The sequence below is a fragment of the Cercospora kikuchii genome (genome assembly GCF_019650295.1).
Source record: "Cercospora kikuchii DNA, contig_00004, whole genome shotgun sequence".
NCBI classification, from domain to species: Eukaryota; Fungi; Ascomycota; class Dothideomycetes; order Mycosphaerellales; family Mycosphaerellaceae; genus Cercospora; species Cercospora kikuchii.
In genome coordinates, this window is record NW_025408585.1 from 2,245,085 (window position 1) to 2,262,477 (window position 17,393).

The 17,393-nt window shown below is 54.8% G+C and overlaps 7 protein-coding genes across 10 annotated transcripts; 4 read left to right on the forward strand and 3 right to left on the reverse strand.

Moving 5' to 3' along the window:
- Nucleotides 1–27: 27 nt before the first annotated feature.
- CKM354_000712500 (uncharacterized protein) lies at nt 28–2,340 on the reverse strand (the record flags this gene model as incomplete). 4 transcript variants are annotated; one of them, XM_044802468.1, is made up of 2 exons in its annotated part: nt 1,025–1,086; nt 1,143–2,340. In XM_044802468.1, 2 exons carry the CDS (start codon nt 2,338–2,340, stop codon nt 1,025–1,027), a joined length of 1,260 nt encoding a protein of 419 aa, XP_044658403.1. The 4 variants fall into 4 exon arrangements, with proteins under 4 accessions (XP_044658400.1, XP_044658401.1, XP_044658402.1 ...); XM_044802465.1 differs by having other exon boundaries at nt 28–2,340; XM_044802466.1 differs by having other exon boundaries at nt 28–2,079.
- A 614-nt stretch (nt 2,341–2,954) lies between these two features.
- CKM354_000712600 (uncharacterized protein) lies at nt 2,955–4,253 on the forward strand (the record flags this gene model as incomplete). Its single annotated transcript, XM_044802469.1, has 1 exon — nt 2,955–4,253. One exon carries the CDS (start codon nt 2,955–2,957, stop codon nt 4,251–4,253), a length of 1,299 nt encoding a protein of 432 aa, XP_044658404.1.
- A 2,056-nt stretch (nt 4,254–6,309) lies between these two features.
- On the forward strand, nt 6,310–7,333 carry CKM354_000712700 (uncharacterized protein; the record flags this gene model as incomplete). Its single annotated transcript, XM_044802470.1, has 2 exons — nt 6,310–6,970; nt 7,029–7,333. 2 exons carry the CDS (start codon nt 6,310–6,312, stop codon nt 7,331–7,333), a joined length of 966 nt encoding a protein of 321 aa, XP_044658405.1.
- Nucleotides 7,334–7,857: 524 nt separating this feature from the next.
- On the reverse strand, nt 7,858–8,958 carry CKM354_000712800 (uncharacterized protein; the record flags this gene model as incomplete). Its single annotated transcript, XM_044802471.1, has 4 exons — nt 7,858–8,444; nt 8,500–8,613; nt 8,664–8,748; nt 8,797–8,958. The coding sequence occupies 4 exons, from the start codon at nt 8,956–8,958 to the stop codon at nt 7,858–7,860; spliced, it is 948 nt and encodes a 315-aa protein (XP_044658406.1).
- A 2,671-nt stretch (nt 8,959–11,629) lies between these two features.
- CKM354_000712900 (uncharacterized protein) lies at nt 11,630–13,315 on the forward strand (the record flags this gene model as incomplete). The annotated part of the gene is made up of 1 exon (XM_044802472.1): nt 11,630–13,315. The coding sequence occupies one exon, from the start codon at nt 11,630–11,632 to the stop codon at nt 13,313–13,315; it is 1,686 nt and encodes a 561-aa protein (XP_044658407.1).
- Nucleotides 13,316–13,576: 261 nt separating this feature from the next.
- CKM354_000713000 (uncharacterized protein) lies at nt 13,577–14,831 on the reverse strand (the record flags this gene model as incomplete). Its single annotated transcript, XM_044802473.1, has 2 exons — nt 13,577–14,080; nt 14,529–14,831. The coding sequence occupies 2 exons, from the start codon at nt 14,829–14,831 to the stop codon at nt 13,577–13,579; spliced, it is 807 nt and encodes a 268-aa protein (XP_044658408.1).
- Nucleotides 14,832–15,093: 262 nt separating this feature from the next.
- On the forward strand, nt 15,094–17,376 carry CKM354_000713100 (uncharacterized protein; the record flags this gene model as incomplete). Its single annotated transcript, XM_044802474.1, has 3 exons — nt 15,094–15,146; nt 15,963–16,570; nt 16,625–17,376. 3 exons carry the CDS (start codon nt 15,094–15,096, stop codon nt 17,374–17,376), a joined length of 1,413 nt encoding a protein of 470 aa, XP_044658409.1.
- Nucleotides 17,377–17,393: the final 17 nt, after the last annotated feature.

A 17,393-nucleotide genomic window follows, 5' to 3' on the forward strand; every position in this document is an offset into this window, starting at 1 on the left:
TCCTCTGGTATTAGAAGTGGGCTCACTCTACGAGCCTCCAATTGCCGCCACCTCCTGTGCGCCGACCACTGTCTCATTAGCGGCAGAGGCATCCGCTGCAGGTGGGCTGCCTTCTTCTTCGATCTCAGTTTCGCTCTTTGCTGCATCAACGCCTGTTTCGCGACAGAGCGGGCAAGAATTGCGCCCGGTGGTCAGCCATTGGTCGATGCACTCCTTGTGAAACAAGTGGTTGCACTTGACAAGTTTGCGTGCAACATCCTTGACTTCAAAATCGCACAAGCAAACGAGGCAACGCTGATCAGCATCCAGCATGACCTGTTCGCCGCCTTCTGCGGCAGTAGCGACCAGCTGTGCAGTCTTGGCGGCATCGTCGGTGAGCTCAATAGTCTCAATATTGTAGACGCCGCCGGCATTCTGCACATCGTCCTCGCTGGCCACAGGCGCCTTGGCAGGTCCAAGTAAAGCGGAGAGTAGCATCATGTCCTCGTACGTAGGGTTTTCGGTGAATAGGCTTGGTGTGGTGAGAATAGGATGATTTTCAGGATAAGAGCCACCGAGAACGTAAATGATCCAGCTTCTAGAGTCGCTGTTGCTGTTCCGGTTGTCATTCGTGCCGTCGCTGTTGTTCGAGGACGAGCGCGACAGTGGTGGTAAGTTGTCAGGCTCGACAACGCCATTGCGCCGAGGGTGGCCGGAAGCGAATCGGGGATAATGTATGTTGGGCGCTGTGTCTGATCGGCGATGTATTCGATACGGCTCTGTATCGCCGAGTAGGCCAGTCCCTGAGTGGGTCGAGCGAATTGATCCCGTCTCTTCGGTATGGGCGCTGAGCGGACTTGACGTTGTTCTGTGTAGGATGCTGTTGTGACGAGATATGTCAAATTCTCGCACGCTGTTGGCCACGAGTGAGGTCGGCCGTGAGTGACTGGGTGTGGTATTCCTGCTCGATATCCGACTCAGCTCAGGACTCGGACTTGCTGGCGTTGCTGGTGGTGGCCTCGGCTCGAAATTGTTCGAACTTGAACTAGCCACGCTCCAAGGTCGCTGCCGCCTCCGCTCTATCCTGTCCGGTGAGCGGTGATCTCGCTGGTCATCCATTCTATCGCTCAGCCTACTCCTCCCCATTCCAAATCCGCCCATACTGGCTCTCCTTCGATGTCTGAACGAAGTCCCATTCTGTGGCGGCCGCAATATTGAATCAATGCTATCATGGCCGTGGGTGCCCATCGCATGAGGTGGTAGAGGCGATGGGAAGTTGCCCAAAGCGTCAATGAAGGGTGGCAGGTCTTCACTTGGCGAGCCAGTACCTGAATTGGAGTTGGGCGAAATAGACCGGATACCTACTATGATGATCGGCACCATTCGTCCCTCACCTTCGATCGGCTGGCCGTTCTCACCAATGGCAGGTTCTGCAGGCTCCGATGCGCCAAAGCGGAACATGCGAAAGAAGTTCAAAGGCGCGCCCGGGTTTCCCGACTCTGCGTCGCCATCACCGCCGCCCTGTCGAAGTGCAGATGCTATACGGCCGTTCTGCAGGGCACGTAGAAAGCCGTCGAAGCTGCCGTCCTCACCATTGCTACCAAGATCGCCGAGTCCGCTGCTTCCTGTCAGGCTCCTCGCTTCACGTAACGCGTTGTGATCGTCGCCCATAAGAGTGGCTGCCGTGGCCGCAGCTGCAACGCTCAACAACCTACTCAGCATGGCAGCCTGATCCTCGCTCCTACCCGGGCGCATACTCGAGATGGACGAGGAGGGGCCAGGCGAGCGTCGTCGGCGTAAGGAGGACGTGAGCTGCCGCAGCGGCCTATCGGGTCGAAAGGCATTGAGTCGTCTCGTAGGGCCTCGACTAGAAGCATCGCTCCGTGCATGCGAAGACACTGGCTCTACATGTGAACCAAACGTCGCGTCGTCGTCAAAGGTCGAAGACATATCGATCGAGGGTAGTCGAGGTGCTTCGAAGAAATCGTCATCGTTCTCATCCGCATCGTGATCGTCCGGTACCCTACGGCTATACTGAGCACGTTGTAGATGTGAGAAGAGTCCGGGCCGGGAAGCGGCACTGTTGTTCCGGTGCAGCATCTCCTGAAATCGTGAGCGCGTCCGGCGTACGAGAGTGCCTCTCCGACTGGGCTGTGGGGTGTCTGCTGCTCGCGAGCTCATGCTCTCGGTGTCGCTCGAGCGGAACAACTGGGAAATGCGGTTGGCGTTGGTCCGCCGCCGCCGCCGCCGCGTGTTATCGAGAAGGCCGCCATCGTCGGTGGACTCGTCGCTCGTGGTGCGCTGCTGTATTCTGCCCGCCGTCGCCTGCTCAGGCGAGTGACGCGAGGCTCCTTGACCCATCTTGGGGGCGGCGTCTCAGTCGGCGCTACACGCCCATGCCGATCTCGCCGTCCGTTGTCCACTGTCCGCCGGCAGGAGAGCGTCGTTCCGAGGGAGTGGCGGAGTATTGCACGGCGGATCGGGCGCGAGTGGTGTGAAGGAGCGGCGGTGGTGCGCGTGTGTGTGTGAACGACGGAGGTGAGCTGTGAGATGTCACATGGTTCAGCAAGACGACAGCAAGTGAGCGGGTCGGGGCTGGTGCTCCAGCCGGGCGTGGCGCGCTTCTTTGGCACGGACGCTACAAATAAATGCACTTCCCAGCCAGGCCTAGACTTGGGGCTTGACTCTTCCTCGCTGAGCGTTGGTAAGACACGAGGCTGCTCTGCGCAGCGATTACTTGCACCGCAACAACGACTGCCACGGAAGCGCGACGGCTCTGCTGGAGAGCACTCGATGCGCAGCGCAGTGACGAGGGACGCCTATCGCTTCGCGCCGTTGCCGTCGCCTGAAACGCCGTTACAGCTCACGCTACTTCTGACATAGAGTGTCGGCCCACCTGCACGAGCTGCTCATGGACGGACATGTGTAAATAGCCGACTGGCGACTGACTGCACCCGAAGGTGTGAAGCACAAGCATGGCGTCTTTCGCGCCCGTCTACAGGCTGCCTGCCTCGCAGCAGTCCTTCCTGACGCGCGAGCAAAAGCGCGAGCGCAAGCGTAAGCGAAATGCGAAAGATGCTGACCAAGACGACCAAGTCTCTAGCGACGAGCATGAGCAGAAGACGGATGCCGAAATTTCTGCACCGGTCAAGTTCGAGGCCTCTGAGAGCAAGCCTCGTGTCCTCCACCCAGTCAACAAGAGAGACCCTTACTATGTCGCTGGATGGTCGCGCGAACATCCCCTTCCTGGCGGCAGTTTTCCCCATGCTGCCTACACTGAGCCTGCTGCGGAAAAGCCGAGCGTGGAAGACGAGCTGGCACGACTGAACCCTCCCATATACGTACCCAAGAAGAGACCCGACGACCCGATAGGCTCGGTCAGAGGTCGGCATCTGAACAACTTGACCGCGATTCTACACAAGTGCATGTTGAACCAGGACTGGAAACGGGCTTCTCGCGCTTGGGGTCTGATACTGCGAACGGAAATTGCTGGATTCGCCCCAGACATCAGGCAACATGGTCGATGGATGGTCGCAGCAGAGCTGCTTATGCGTCGAGATCAGAAGTTGCAGCCACTTTCGACGTCTGTTGATGAGCAGGGCTCCGAAACAGACCGCTCAACTACTTCGCCCAGTGCTCCAGTAATCTCCGACGAGGGCTTTCAGTTGGCACGCGAGTACTACGAACGCATGTGTTTACAATATCCTCATATCCCGAGAGCTCGACATTCGAGTCTGAACGCTTATGCAATCTACCCGGCGCTGTTCAATATCTGGCTATATGAGATACAAGACAGGTCCCGGCGTGCTCGGCAAAAGCTTGCTGACTCCCACGAGGCTGCGGACTCTGACGACGTAGAGAGTGTGCGCAGCGATCAGCCTGACCAGAAACGTAGTTTGCGACTGATTCGCTTGCGCGAGTTATCCGACGCAAGGCCACTTGTGAAAAGGCTCGATGATCTGCTCCTAAATCCGCCTTACGACACTTCTCCCGAGCTCTTGGAGCTGAGAGGTATGATCAGTTTGTGGCTTGCGAATGTGTACAGGAGTCTTGCCGAGGTCAAGGATCTTGTCGAAACTGATCACCATGAGGACACCACCGATCTTGAAGAGTCGGAGCTCTCTTTCGCCCAGCATCAAACTCAAGCCGAATCGGAAAGAGACAAAGCGAAGGAAATGTTCCAAATGATGGCGAGCAGAGGCATGAAGTTGTCACCAGAGAATGCCACTTTTCTTGAGGGTGATAATAGCAGAGTGGACGAAGACGAGGGCTAAATCTAGAACTGTACATTCGTCCTTCATTCATATCCTCGCGCCACACGTTGGCCACTTTGACGAAAGTTTATCGGATCGAACAAAGCTCTAACGCATGACATACAAGAACGCGTACACAACCCCGTGTCCGCATGTTGTCCAAGCCACGGCTTTGGCAGCAAAAGCCATCCACTTTCTAGCCAGCGACAGCAGAGTGTGCTCACGCTCTGCACTCCATCTTTCGTGCATCTGGTCGATGTGCACGAGTAGCAGCAGCGTTCCTACGAATGGAGCACCTCCGCCGCATATCGACCCAAGCGTCAAGCTGGGCGGCTGCGAGTGATCCGGCTGCACTCGTAACAACCTCCAGCCATAGCACGACCAGATCCAGCCAGACAAAAGGATGCCGCCGAAGATAATATTGTTCAACGCCACAAACCCAGAGACTGCCCGCCGAAGTTCCTGAACGGCTGTCCTTTTTCTGAACTGAGCATCTAATCCGAGAAGTTGCCGTCCACGTGCTGACATTCGGACAATAAGAGCGCCAACGAGTGTCATGGCGCTCCACGATGGGCCATAGTGAATCGCTGCAGGTAAAGTCAGAGCTGTCATCAGCAGCGACGCTCCACTGACAGCCAAGGTGATGTGTCTACGTTCCAACGGAAGCACGCCAAAGAACAGCGCGACCGAAATATGAACAGCCACCATTCGCGTCGTCGTGTAGTCGGCGTCGATTGGCATCGGCTTCCACAGCGCAAGCCATCCCAGTGCTAGCCAAATGCATGCAGTAGGATCTTTCTGCTGTACGAAACCATACTCCAGTACCGTGGCGAGGTACTCGAGCGTAACGACACCCATTCGGATACCGTTGGGCCCCGGCATCGATGTCATGTCGTGCCCTACGCGGCAGAAATTCAGCAGGCGCGTCCCCGTCAACAACCATGGCAGAAGTCTCTTCGCTGTTGCAAGGACGTTATCTCTGCGTTGGCGATTGATTTTAAGAAACACGAAAGTACAAAGCACCGTAAGCGGTATTGGCCATGCTGGGATGATGAGGACGCCCATATCGAGTCGTGGCTGGTTGCTCGCTGTTACCCAGAAGTGTCCGGTAGTTCCAGTTGTCATTGCGTGGCCACTCGAGCTCTTTCTCAGACACACTCGGCGAAGATCCGGACTGTTACTTGAACGCATTGCAGCCTGGCATGCACACAGTCGAGAGTTTGCTGCGCCGCAAGTGATCGACAGACCGACAGCGGCCCGAAAACATGACGCACATGTTTCTGATCTCAAGATGTGGAATGTAACGTCACCAAGTGCAAACTGCAAGTAGGACAGGACTTGGTGTCAGTCCGGACATGCACAGGAGCGGCGTAGACACAACTAGCCACGCCAAGTCTTGGTCTTGGTCAACCCAGCCGAAGACCTAGTCTTGTGTGGAGACAAGCGCCCGGCCGAACAACACCCAAGCGCGCCGCAACTCAGGACGTGCACGGAAGGGAAGGGTTACGTCTTTGAACTGTGCCGCATTAAATGATCGAGATGACACTGCGCCGAGGACTGTAACTGCAATCGGCGTTCGCCCACCAAGTCCACTGCTGTTCCGACAGTCTCTCGGTGTCTGGTCTGTTGATGGGCTGCAGCCGGCTCCATTGCAGCTCAGAGCATGTCTTAACATACGCGTCAAGATTGCACCTGAACAGAATCATCCACTTGGATACACCAACACACTCCAGCCAGCTGAGCCAAGTCTCAAGGATGTTGTCCGGCACCACGCTTCCATCGTTGATGATCTTACATCACACGCGCTGAATTGTGGGGGAGAACACATTGGCACCCACTGATCCCTACTCCAACATCTACGCCGTACATATGCTGATGCATAATCCACTCAAGGTACAGCTGCCAAGTCGCCAAGATCACATTGCCGCTGCTGTACACTCAGGATGCCGCACTGCTCGTCCTTCGCACTTGATCCAATTTCAAAGCACATTCGAAGTGTCTCCTACTGCCCAACATAAACATCCCGCTATTCCTTTCATTACACTACACGCCAGAGAGAATGCAACATCTCATCGTCATGCTTAGCCTGCTCGGCTTGAACGCAGCTACAAACTTGCACACTAGACAAGAACAGCCATCTCCTGAGAACTCGTCCGCCGAGATCTCACTCATGGGCATTGGCCCAGGCGGACTCGGAATTTCTGTCTCGAACACCAGCGACCAAGTCCTGTTTGCAAGTGCCAACCAACATCCCAATCTCACCACATCCGCTTCCTTCTCCTTTGGCACCAAACAGAATCTCGATGATGATACAACTTGGAATTGGCGCGTCAACATCACGAACGTAGACGTATCTCCCCTCAGCGACAGACTTGCACCTGGCCAGCATGCCGCGAACTTGGCCGCTGATCTTCAATGGCCTGGGGGAGGCACTTTTCAATCGTACCTCGACCGTCAGCAAGACAAGTTCGGATCTCCCAATCCAATTGTTCAGATGGAAGAATTGTGTCTGTCGAGCTCTTCTTACAGCCTTCCGGCAAACATTACAAGTCGTTACTCGGGCGACGATGATGGCAACTGTACGAATGTGCTCGGTCAAGAGTGCTACGCGTCCCTACTCGCTGCACGGCAAGACAGTGGCCCGTGTGCTGGGCCCATCAATAATACACGTTGGCAAACCCTACCGGGCTGTGAGGATGCGTTCAACGTGAGGAAGATTGGTGGTGGTCCGAGCATCGGTACGTGTCACGGAATGCTTTCGCACCTGAGAAAGTGGCGCTGATCACTCTACATCAGACATTGCGAACGACACGCAAGTCTTGATCCGTAACTACAGGAACGAGTCGCTGACCTCGGGTGATCCCATATTTCATCTGACATACAGACCATTACCCGCCAGCGATCTCTCAAGCTTCGAGGCGGCTCAGAGTCGCCTCAATATGCTTTACCTCACAGGAGGCTACAGTTCGGAGCCGGTCTTACTCTGTCAAGTTGTCTCCCCTCCTGCATCATCTTCCGCGCCGCAGGCTCATCATGCAAAGATCAGTGCCTTTGCTGCTGCCGCAGTAGTGACTCTGCTCACTATAACAACGCAATTGTAATTCAAGCTTGAATGACATCGCAGTGTACATATCTTTACATAGACAAAATACACTGTGCCGCGATACCCAAGCAACCGACTCATGTTAATAGTAGTCCGCATCGCAGGTCATCATGAGTGGCCCGGGCTGGATATACATGCCTACGTAAAGGCAACGCCGGCGTGTACATGGGCAGAGGCACGTTGGGTACAGGACATCAGATGAGGTCACAGCAGAACTGGCCAAATTGCTGTCTTGCGCGCTTCCACATAGCCCCGCATCGTCCCTGCCACCACTTTCACTGGCAATGATGGCTACGTCAAGAAGGAAAAAGACAAGGGATATGGTAATGTACCGCATCGTTGCTCGTTGCACTATCTGCTAGCTGCAGAGCTCCACAATTTCCCCAACAGTAACGACAGGACTGTGCCACAAGAGCACGCGAAGGGCAACCCCTGCCCCAACTCACTTCTCCCCTCTAGTGCCCCACTGGCCCGCTGCTGCTTGACGCGACACTCTTTCCTGGTTGATCCTCTGCGTTAAACTCAAGCCGTCTGCACAAAGCCAAAGATTCCTCCAGGCTCGTCTGCCTTCGGAATGCATGCTTCTCCTTCGACATCGACATCCCAGTCGCAGTCGCCACGCCAGACTCCTGACACACATTCCAGTAACTCCGTGTAAGTGGCATACCCCGTGACACCAGGTGGAACCTTTTGGGTATGAGTGTACACGACATTGCGAGACTCCTCATAGGTATAGTCGTAGGAGAACGAGACGCTCGCTGAGATAATTTCGAAGAGTGAGACGGACGCCTCAGCACTGGCACCAAAAGTCTGCGAAGAGCCGCGAGTGTAACCTCTGGAATACTGGAATTCGCAATCTTGGTTGGCCGTGGCCAAGCAAGTTTGTGTATTGCCCAGTGGTTGTTGCGCTCCACGAGAATTGTACGGATTACCATCGGGCTCGAAGGTGCATTCATCTTGGCGCGTAGATAGTCTGGAAATCAAAGGAGCAGACCGCTTCACGAGCGTGACATCGCGAGCAGGCGCAGGGTCACGATTTTCATAGGTAAGATCGCGGCGGCCAGGGTAGAAGAACGAGCAACCTTCGCTCTGACAGCAATAGCGAATACCTTTGAGCCCTCTGGTCAGCACCTGGAGTTTCGTGCCATCATGAAGGAGACTCACCATAGTCGGCTGGCAGACTCAGACTGCGACATGTGCCACTCTCAAAAGTGACGAAAGACTCGCCACAATTCTCGGACGCCGGATCGGTCCCGCGGTCGACAGTAACGTAACAGCCTGTATATCACAATCAGCAGTGATCCTCCAGTGCAAGAAGTTGTGGTTACCAGGTTCAATTCCGTTGCCATTGTAAAAGACTGGCATATTCCCAGTATCAGGATCAACGTCCCAGCCTGGGATAAAGACATGGGCCTTCTCGGTCAGCATATGGCGTTACTCCAGCACTGCTCAAGGTCATACACGGCTGCATCTTCCCTCTGGCGGGATATCAATGGAGTAGACCTCATCCGGGGCAGCGTCTCCGGAACAACCCTCGTAGCGAAAAATATCGAAAGTCTTTCCGGTCTGACCAGCGGCCATAAGCGGCCCCATGATGCAGATTAGTGGCAAGTATCTCAACATGGTCGCTCGAGAACGTCCAATCTGCAGGGACCAAAGACTTTGAGGCACGAGGGGTCAGATTCTGAGAAAGAAGTCGATGATCTATGATTGAGAATGGATAGCTGTCCGGGGAGTATGGCGTTCACTTTTTGTATGCTCCTCATGGTCGCTTGGTCTCTCTGGCACCAGGCTGTGACAATCTTTTACATCATTGCCGCTACAAACTGGAGGCACCAGATACCGTAAAAGCCTACGATGTCACCTCGTACGCAACTGGACGGCACAGGCACTGTCTACTTGAGAGAAACGCCCGTCTCGGCTGCCAGTTTCTTGAGGAGTATCGGGCACTAAGGTGAATCTTTGGAAGGCAAGACATGGTTGTCTTGTTGGCCAAGGCTCGTGAGCCTTTCGTGGTTGGCTAATGAGGGCTTGTCATGGCTCTTGGTGATCACAGGTCAGACCTTCTCCGTGAAACACACCACGATGGAAGCATTAGCGTCGCCGGAGGGTCTTAGGCGATCAGCTGAATGTGGAGCGTCGATGAGGTTTTATTGTGCTCGATGAACTGATATGTGCACATCAAAGATTGAGCAGTCATGCTGCGTGACTTCAAACTTGTGCCACATCCACTGTGGAGCTCATGAATGTGCTTAGGGCCGCAGTTGGGAACGCTTTGACTCCCTGCAAAGTCGAACGTCGCGGCGCTTGAATACTCGATCAGCATTGGAGACTGAAGTCCCGCGGGTCGAGCCGATCGCGCAGAGCTGGCCCATAGGTATCGGTTTCACCAGGCCTTGGTTCTGTCCTCCCGTGATGAGCGCAGTGAGAGACCCTCTAAAGCTGCAGCCAATGCAAAGTGATCTGGGCAACTTTCTGCTGTCTTGAGAATTGCCCAAGACGCATCATCTCTCAGGCGTGGGTGGAAGTGGACAGCTTCAGTCGTCATCTTGTGGATAGTCACACGCTTCATTCCAAGAACCACCTACTGATGGTTCGACGAAATCCATGTGACAAACAGAACGCCGCAATCCTTCTGGTCCGCAATTGCGGGGAGTTGAACAGGAACCCTTCGGGAGCGGCAAATCGCGCGGCCGATTGAGTGCAGTGGACTACTGTTTGCATGCGGCACAGCAACAGATGAAGTAGTGAAGCTAGCAGGCTACTCGGCGCTCAGCGCCCCGATCTGGAGAATGGTTCTTGGCGTTTCGCAGTGGACCAAAGTGCTTGCTATTGCGGGCGTGTCCGCCTAACCCGTGGAGTCAAAGTACTCATGCTGGGCCATTACACACTACCGTGCGAGGATCCCAGTGGAGCGCCGTTCAGTCGCCATGATGCTGCCCAGAGCTGTGATGTAACGCCATCACGGCATGGCCGACGAGGAGACCTATTGGCTCAGGGGTGGCCGTTTGTGCCTCACTAACTGCTCGTTCTGGCAGGATCCTGAGTAACATAGACAAGTCTTGAGTAGCCGTCATCGTTCGCAAGCCACGAGTACTGAGCTCTTGTCAGCATTGAAATGTATATAATACCTACCAGTTAGCCCATTAGCCCAAGTTCCCTTAGCACCACTCAGCACAGTCAAACTCTTGTGAATAATTTCTGTACCGTCCATCAGCTGAACAATATGAGGTCGATATCGATGATTGAAGCTTATCATGTGCCTTCTGCTGATCCATAACAGGTCCATCTTGATTGTATCCATGAAGATGCTAATTTACGGCATGGCGAAGGAAGCTGTTGCTCTACCACAGACAGTAAGTTGCCTCTGTCACCGTGGTTTGAAGGAGCTAATCAGGAGCCAGACCGAGCCTGCGCCAGACCGGGCTTGCCACATAAGGGTCACGCATGGTGAAAGCGCATCCCTAACGTGCAATGCACCAGATGGAACGCAGAGATTCCAGATGACCCCCGATAACCGTCCCGACCGGAGAGTGGACAGTCTTGTGGCAGCAGACGAATGTCAGCTCCTGTCCACTGTCTGGGTCAGCACTAGATGGAGTGCTGACGCCTACGAGTATTGCAGATGGGCCTATGGGCCTGAGCCTAATTTCGCTCCAGGAGAATTTGGTGGACAGTCAGGTCATGTGGCCGGAGATGATGGTATAGTGACTTGTGAATTCACTGTGGCTTGCCTCCCCGCCTAGTCTATTGGAGCATCGCAGGAGGTTCTGTTGGCTGAGCTGAGACAGAGACAGCTGAGAAACTCGGTGTTTGTAGTGGCCAGAATGTACACGGGATTGATCTGAGAGACGTCGCTCTACATTGTGACCAACTTCGCCTGCTGTGAGACTAGGTCGACTGCTGGCCATGCGATTTTGAGTGCTAGGAATGATGGCCACATTACGGCAAGTCATATCGCATGTGACAGTGATGTCAAGGGCTTGAACAGCTTGAGCTTCGGGACTTTGACTCCACACCACGGGCCGAGGGCCCTGAGAACGTGGCTTTAGCCTCACTCTTCTTCCCACTCCCACTCTCCGCTCTTACCGTCTGACACTCTTCCAGTCTGACAGACTGAAGATTTGCGAGTGCAATACTTACCTCTCTTGGCATTAGTCTCGGGGTCGACGGAGCAAAGCCAGAGTCAGACTGGAGCAACGCGGTGGACGTCGAGCTTCTGGCCGGGAATGCCTGGAGCTTAAAGAGCTGTGATAGCAAGGGATTGCTCAGTGCACGATAATAGTCGGAGACGATGGCCTCGTCGGAAGCTGTGAGAGCTTTGCGAACCTTGCTGCGTGCATCCAGATCGCCCGTTGTAAGACAACAACGCAGGACGATCTGTGCTGCATGCTTGGCAAAGGACAAGAATGGCGTCGCTCGCCGAGTGGACAGCAGGCCAGTCGCAGCAGTTTCAACGCAGCAATGGCATGAGCACAGGGTGAGAAAGAGGCGTATGGCCACGCAGGTCGAGGTCAGGCAGCAAGGATACACAGGCAGAGGGCCTATCGCCGAGTACGATGCGAGAGTGCAATCAGGCAGGCTACGGGACGATGAACACCAGCGGACAATCATCCAAGCTTTGCAAGATCTGCACGATGTCCTCTCGAAATACGTTGCGCCAAAAGTGATCAAGCCCACAATTGAGTCGCTACAGCCCAAGAAGAAAAGTTTGTTCGGGTCGCTATTCGGTGGAAATGACGAGAAACAACTTGTGATGAAGCCCCGGCCAGACTTGCCGAAAGGAATTTATATGTACGGAGATGTGGGAAGCGGGAAGACCATGATGATGGATCTCTTTTACGACACTCTCCCCGACAACATCACGCACAAGACGAGGATTCACTTCCACAATTTCATGCAAGATGTGCACAAGCAGCTCCACAAGATGAAGATGCAGCATGGGCAAGATATCGACTGCATCCCTTTCGTGGCGGCCGAAATTGCACAAGAGGCATCAGTGCTTTGTTTCGACGAGTTTCAGTGTACCGATGTGGCTGATGCCATGATTCTGCGAAGGCTGATCGAGAGCTTGATGGCACATGGCACTGTTTTGGTCACGACATCGAATCGTCACCCTACGGAACTCTACAAGAATGGCATTCAGCGCGAATCGTTCATTCCCTGCATCAATCTGCTCTTGGACCAGCTTCGCGTGTTAAACCTCGATTCAACGACAGACTACCGCAAGATCCCACGCCCGCCGTCAGGTGTCTACCATCATCCACTCGACAAAGCCTCAACGACGCATGCAAACTACTGGTTCCGATTCCTCGGAGACTTCGAAAACGATCCTCCACATCCAGATGTACAGCACGTCTGGGGGCGAGAGATTACTGTGCCAAAAGCGTCTGGAAAAGCCTGCTGGTTCACATTCAACGAGCTCATTGGCTCTGCTACAGGCGCAGCAGACTATCTCGAGCTCGTCCGACACTACGAAGCTTTCATCGTCACGGACGTTCCCGGTATGAACTACCGCTCCCGAGATCTGGCCCGCCGGTTCATCACTTTCCTCGATGCAGTTTACGAGTCTCGCGCGAAGCTTGTTCTCACAACCGCAGTACCTCTAACTCAGCTCTTCATGAGCAGGAACGAAATCGACAACATGCTTGATGAAGCTGCGAATACGGCCGATGCGGATAGGAGAGTCAAAGATGCTGCAAAGAAGAAGAACACAGAACCACAAAAGCCAGGCTCCGATGTTGATGATGCGATGAGAATGATGATGGATGATCTAGGAATGAATATGGATTCCATGAAGAAGAGTAGTTTCTTCACCGGTGATGAGGAAGCTTTTGCGTTTGCTCGTGCACTGAGCAGATTGAGTGAGATGGGAAGTCAGGAGTGGGTTGAGCGTGGTCTCGGTCTTACTGGCAAGGGCGAGAAAGATGTCGAGGACTGGAAGAAGGTGCGTGGATCGTGGCGGCAAGATAGCTACTGATTGCGTGTGGAAGCGAGGGCCGGAGATATGTCTACAGCTAATCTTGATTATCATGTGAGCGAGATACCCAGCTGTGCTGCGTTTGGTGCAGGCGATGTTGATAGATCTTCTGTGAATGTGCAATTTTTCAACTGCAATATGGTATCAACGTGGTCCTGGTCGAATGTGTCTTCCCAAAGCGGTTCTAGCAGCTGGCATGGAGAGCGCAAATTTCACCAGATCTCAATCTAGCAGTCGCACAAGCATGGCGGACAACAACGATCATTCATCGTCTTCTAGGGCGTCCAGTTCGACGGTCATATCGTACCACCCTCCACCACCAAACTGCGCCTTGCTCGGCCCGAGATTTTTGAAACCAAATCGTTCGTAGTACGGTATGAGATGATCGTGAGCAATGAGTGCAGCTCGATCTGCGACGCTCTGCGTCTTTAGTCGATGCAAGTAGGCTTTCATGAGCGTGCTACCGAGACTGCGTCCTTGATACTCTGGCAGGACCGCCAGGCTGTGTATGCAGACCGTCCGACCTTCAGGCTTGTGGCCAAGCTTGGGATCTGGATTGTCGGCCGTGGGAATGCTCATGTCATCGTCGGTGACTGTTGGACTGGTAGTCATCGTCGATACAATATGCCCCAGAAGGATGGATTTGCGCTCCGGTGCTCCGCTCCAGGCTGGTGACGCGGTTGAGGCGGTCGTTGCTTCGGAGTTCTCTTCTGAGGTGAAGATTCCCAAGCTCAGCTCGCCGCAATTCTTCAACCGGTATTGGAACTACGAAGAGAGCTGTCAGCATGTTGTGTGCCACTTGTCCGTACGAGATGCGCTGTTCTCGAATCCAAAACAGTGGCTGGGTGCAGACATCAAATCGAAGGCGTATAGTGCATTTCAATTTTGGGAATGCGCAGGTGTCATGCTATGTATCCGAAACGCATTGTCGTGGTACAAGCAAGAAGTGGTGCCATTGAAGCCCAAAATGCAAGGAAGAGAGTGGATGTTGCATGATACGTGATGTTGTGCAGAGCTGCCAACTCAGCGGAGATCTTCGAGGGATTGAGAGGTCGGCCAAGCGCCCTGTCTCAAACATTTCATCGGCTCCGCCGCCTGTTAGACAGAGCAGCACGACGCTACGGAAGCAGAAGACAACGCATACCGCGGGAAGGTATCACCAACATGTCACCACAACGACGTGTGGCGCGTTCGTGACAGTAAAGACACTGACCTTTTCCCGAGAGGCTCTTTCAGCTGGCGGAAAGGCGGCGTCTTCTAGGCGGACACAGCTTTCGACATCGGAAAGCGAGAGGGTCTGCGCGTAGGGATGGAGAGGGTCGCGCTTCTCATTGCTCTGCGCCAATTCGTCCATGTATTCGGTGGCATCGGAATCCTGGTCCTGATCGTCGTCGTTGGATGACAGAACTGGGGTTTGCAGCGGCGGACCCTCCTGCTTCTGACTTGACAGCTGAGGCATGCTGTCGAGAGTGTCGTCTGTCGCCTGTGACAGGAGCGAAGACAGATCACGAGGCATGGCGGCGGCGGCGCGAAAGGCTGTTTTGTATGCACGGCGCGCGACTGTGCAACGACTATCCTCGCAGACGGTGCCTAGGAGTGCTCTGTCATACGGGTGACGTTCGTCGTCCTGCGGCCTGCCAATGTCGTGCAGTGCAGTAGCGTGTGTATGCAGGCTCGCTTATCCGTGTATACTGTATAGTGTGCCCAGAGGCGTCCGGCCGAAGAATGGTGAAGTCTATCCACGAGGTAATATATTTTGCAGAAGTCTGTACAATGCGATGCTCGTTGCCCCTCGCTCTGGACCTGGACCTGAGCAGGCGGGTCGGGACGGGTTCGACCGAGGATGCGAGTGCGAGTGCCGAATGTGGTTGCGTTGGTGGCGGCTGCCCCGACTCGGGCGAGGGGTCGATCACGTCTGCAGTCTCGCTGCAGACACGCGCATGATCCGAGGCGATATTGATTATCCAGGCGTGCGGATCCTGCAAGACGGCCAGGCCAGCGCTGCGCCAGACTCACCGAGAACAGCAGTGCCACGTGAATAGCAACGGTAAAGTGAAGCGTCCAGTGAAGCCGTCGTCACTCGCATGCCATCATCTTCCACTGTGTTCGGCGCCGCGATTACGAGAGCTGCCTGGGGGTCGCCAGCTTCTTTTCCCAGCATCAACACAACCATTCACCCATTTCAGTCTTCGCGCAGCTTCTGACACGCACACCATCGCCGCCTGACGCCGCCCCGCCCATCCCAAAGCAGCCGCCACCTGGACACCCCATCGGCCACACCGCGGTAACCGTGCCATCCACAGCTGACCGGCCCTCTTCGCTGCTCTCGAGTTGCAACGACGCGGAGCCAAACGATCTCGCAGTACTAGTCTCCGTCGCAGGCAAATTCCCCAGGCGGGTGTGACGCTGCTGTTGCCGGCATTCCAGACACACTGCTCCTTCAGGCGACTTGCATAAGAGCTCGAGCAAGGACGTACGACCTCAGCAAGAATTCTGGGCCTGAAGCCCACTGAACAGGCAACATGTGAGTACAGCTAGCCGCGATACAAGAGCCTGCGCTCCCGTCGCTATGTGATGGTCTCACCGCCAGAGCATGCCTGTGCCACTCCGCAACGACCTGCTGCTAACCTGTGTGCCATCATGACAGGACGCGCATTACTATACAAATCATCGCTCCGAACCACCAACTCGACCAGGAGCTCCTTAACCTGGACCTTCCTTCCGAACTCTCCGTCGCCGATCTCAAAGGCTTCGTCACTGCAGAGACCCAAATCCCCCAAGCCTCACAGCAGTTCTTTCTCAACAACCAGGCTCTCCAAGACGACAGCAAGAGCTTAGACGCAGCGGGAGTGAAGGATGGCGATCTGATTGCTATGCTCATGAGTCGACCACAACAGAATAACATGGGCGCTCAACGGCGGCCTCAGCAAGGTGCCCGAGGGCGAGGCCCGCCAAACAACACGGAAGAGATTGAGAGCACGCGTCAAAATATCCTGGCCAACCCAGGCGCGATGGCCCAGATCAGAGAACAACGACCAGCTTTGGCCGCAGCGATTCACGACCAGACCAGATTCCGCGAGGTGTGGCAAGAGATGATCAGAGAAGATTCGGATAGAGAACGTGAGCGACAAGAGCAGATGCGGCTTCTGAACGAGGATCCCTTCAACATCGAGGCACAACAGAAGATTGAGGAGATGATTCGGCAAGAGTCAGTGCAGGAGAATCTCCAATTCGCCTATGAGCACAACCCGGAGGGTAAGTCATGGCCAGCGATCGTGCATCTTGCGTAGGTACTAACACTAGTGGCAGTCTTTGGAAGAGTCACGATGCTTTACGTGCCTGTTGAGGTCAACAAGAAGCCAGTCAAGGCATTTGTGGATTCCGGTGCGCAGACAACGATCATGTCACCCTCCTGTGCTGAGGCATGCGGCATCATGCGTTTGATCGACAAGCGCTATTCGGGCATTGCAAAAGGTGTTGGTACGGCACAGATCTTGGGTCGAGTTCACTCTGCAGACATCAAGATCGGCAATCAGACCATGAGCTGCTCCTTCACCGTCATGGAGGGCAAGGATGTCGACCTCTTGCTCGGACTCGATATGCTTAAACGCTTCCAGGCCGTCATCGATCTTCGGCAGAACAAGCTCATCTTTGGCGACGGCAACGAGGTCACCTTCTTAGGAGAAGCTGATATCCCCAAGAACTTTGAGGAAGCGCAGGCTGCGGAGCCAACCATCAAAGGACCAAACGGGACTGAGATTGGAGCCAAATCTGGCACCGTCCAGCCAGCTGGAACCGCTGCAGCAGCTTCCTCATCTTCGCAACCAAATGGCGGGTCTTTCCAGGGACAAGGCCAGACGCTGGGTGGCGGTGCCTCAACACAGCGGCCAGCACCTGCAGCGCCCGCCACAGCTCCAGCTCCAGCAGCGTCGTCTGGTCACTCTAAGGAAAAGATCGAGCAGCTTCAGAGTCTCGGTTTCTCTCGGCAGCAAGCTGTTGCAGCGTTGGACGCATGTGATGGCAACGTCGAGTATGCGGCTGGGCTGTTGTTCCAGTCCTGACGAATGAGGTGGCCGGA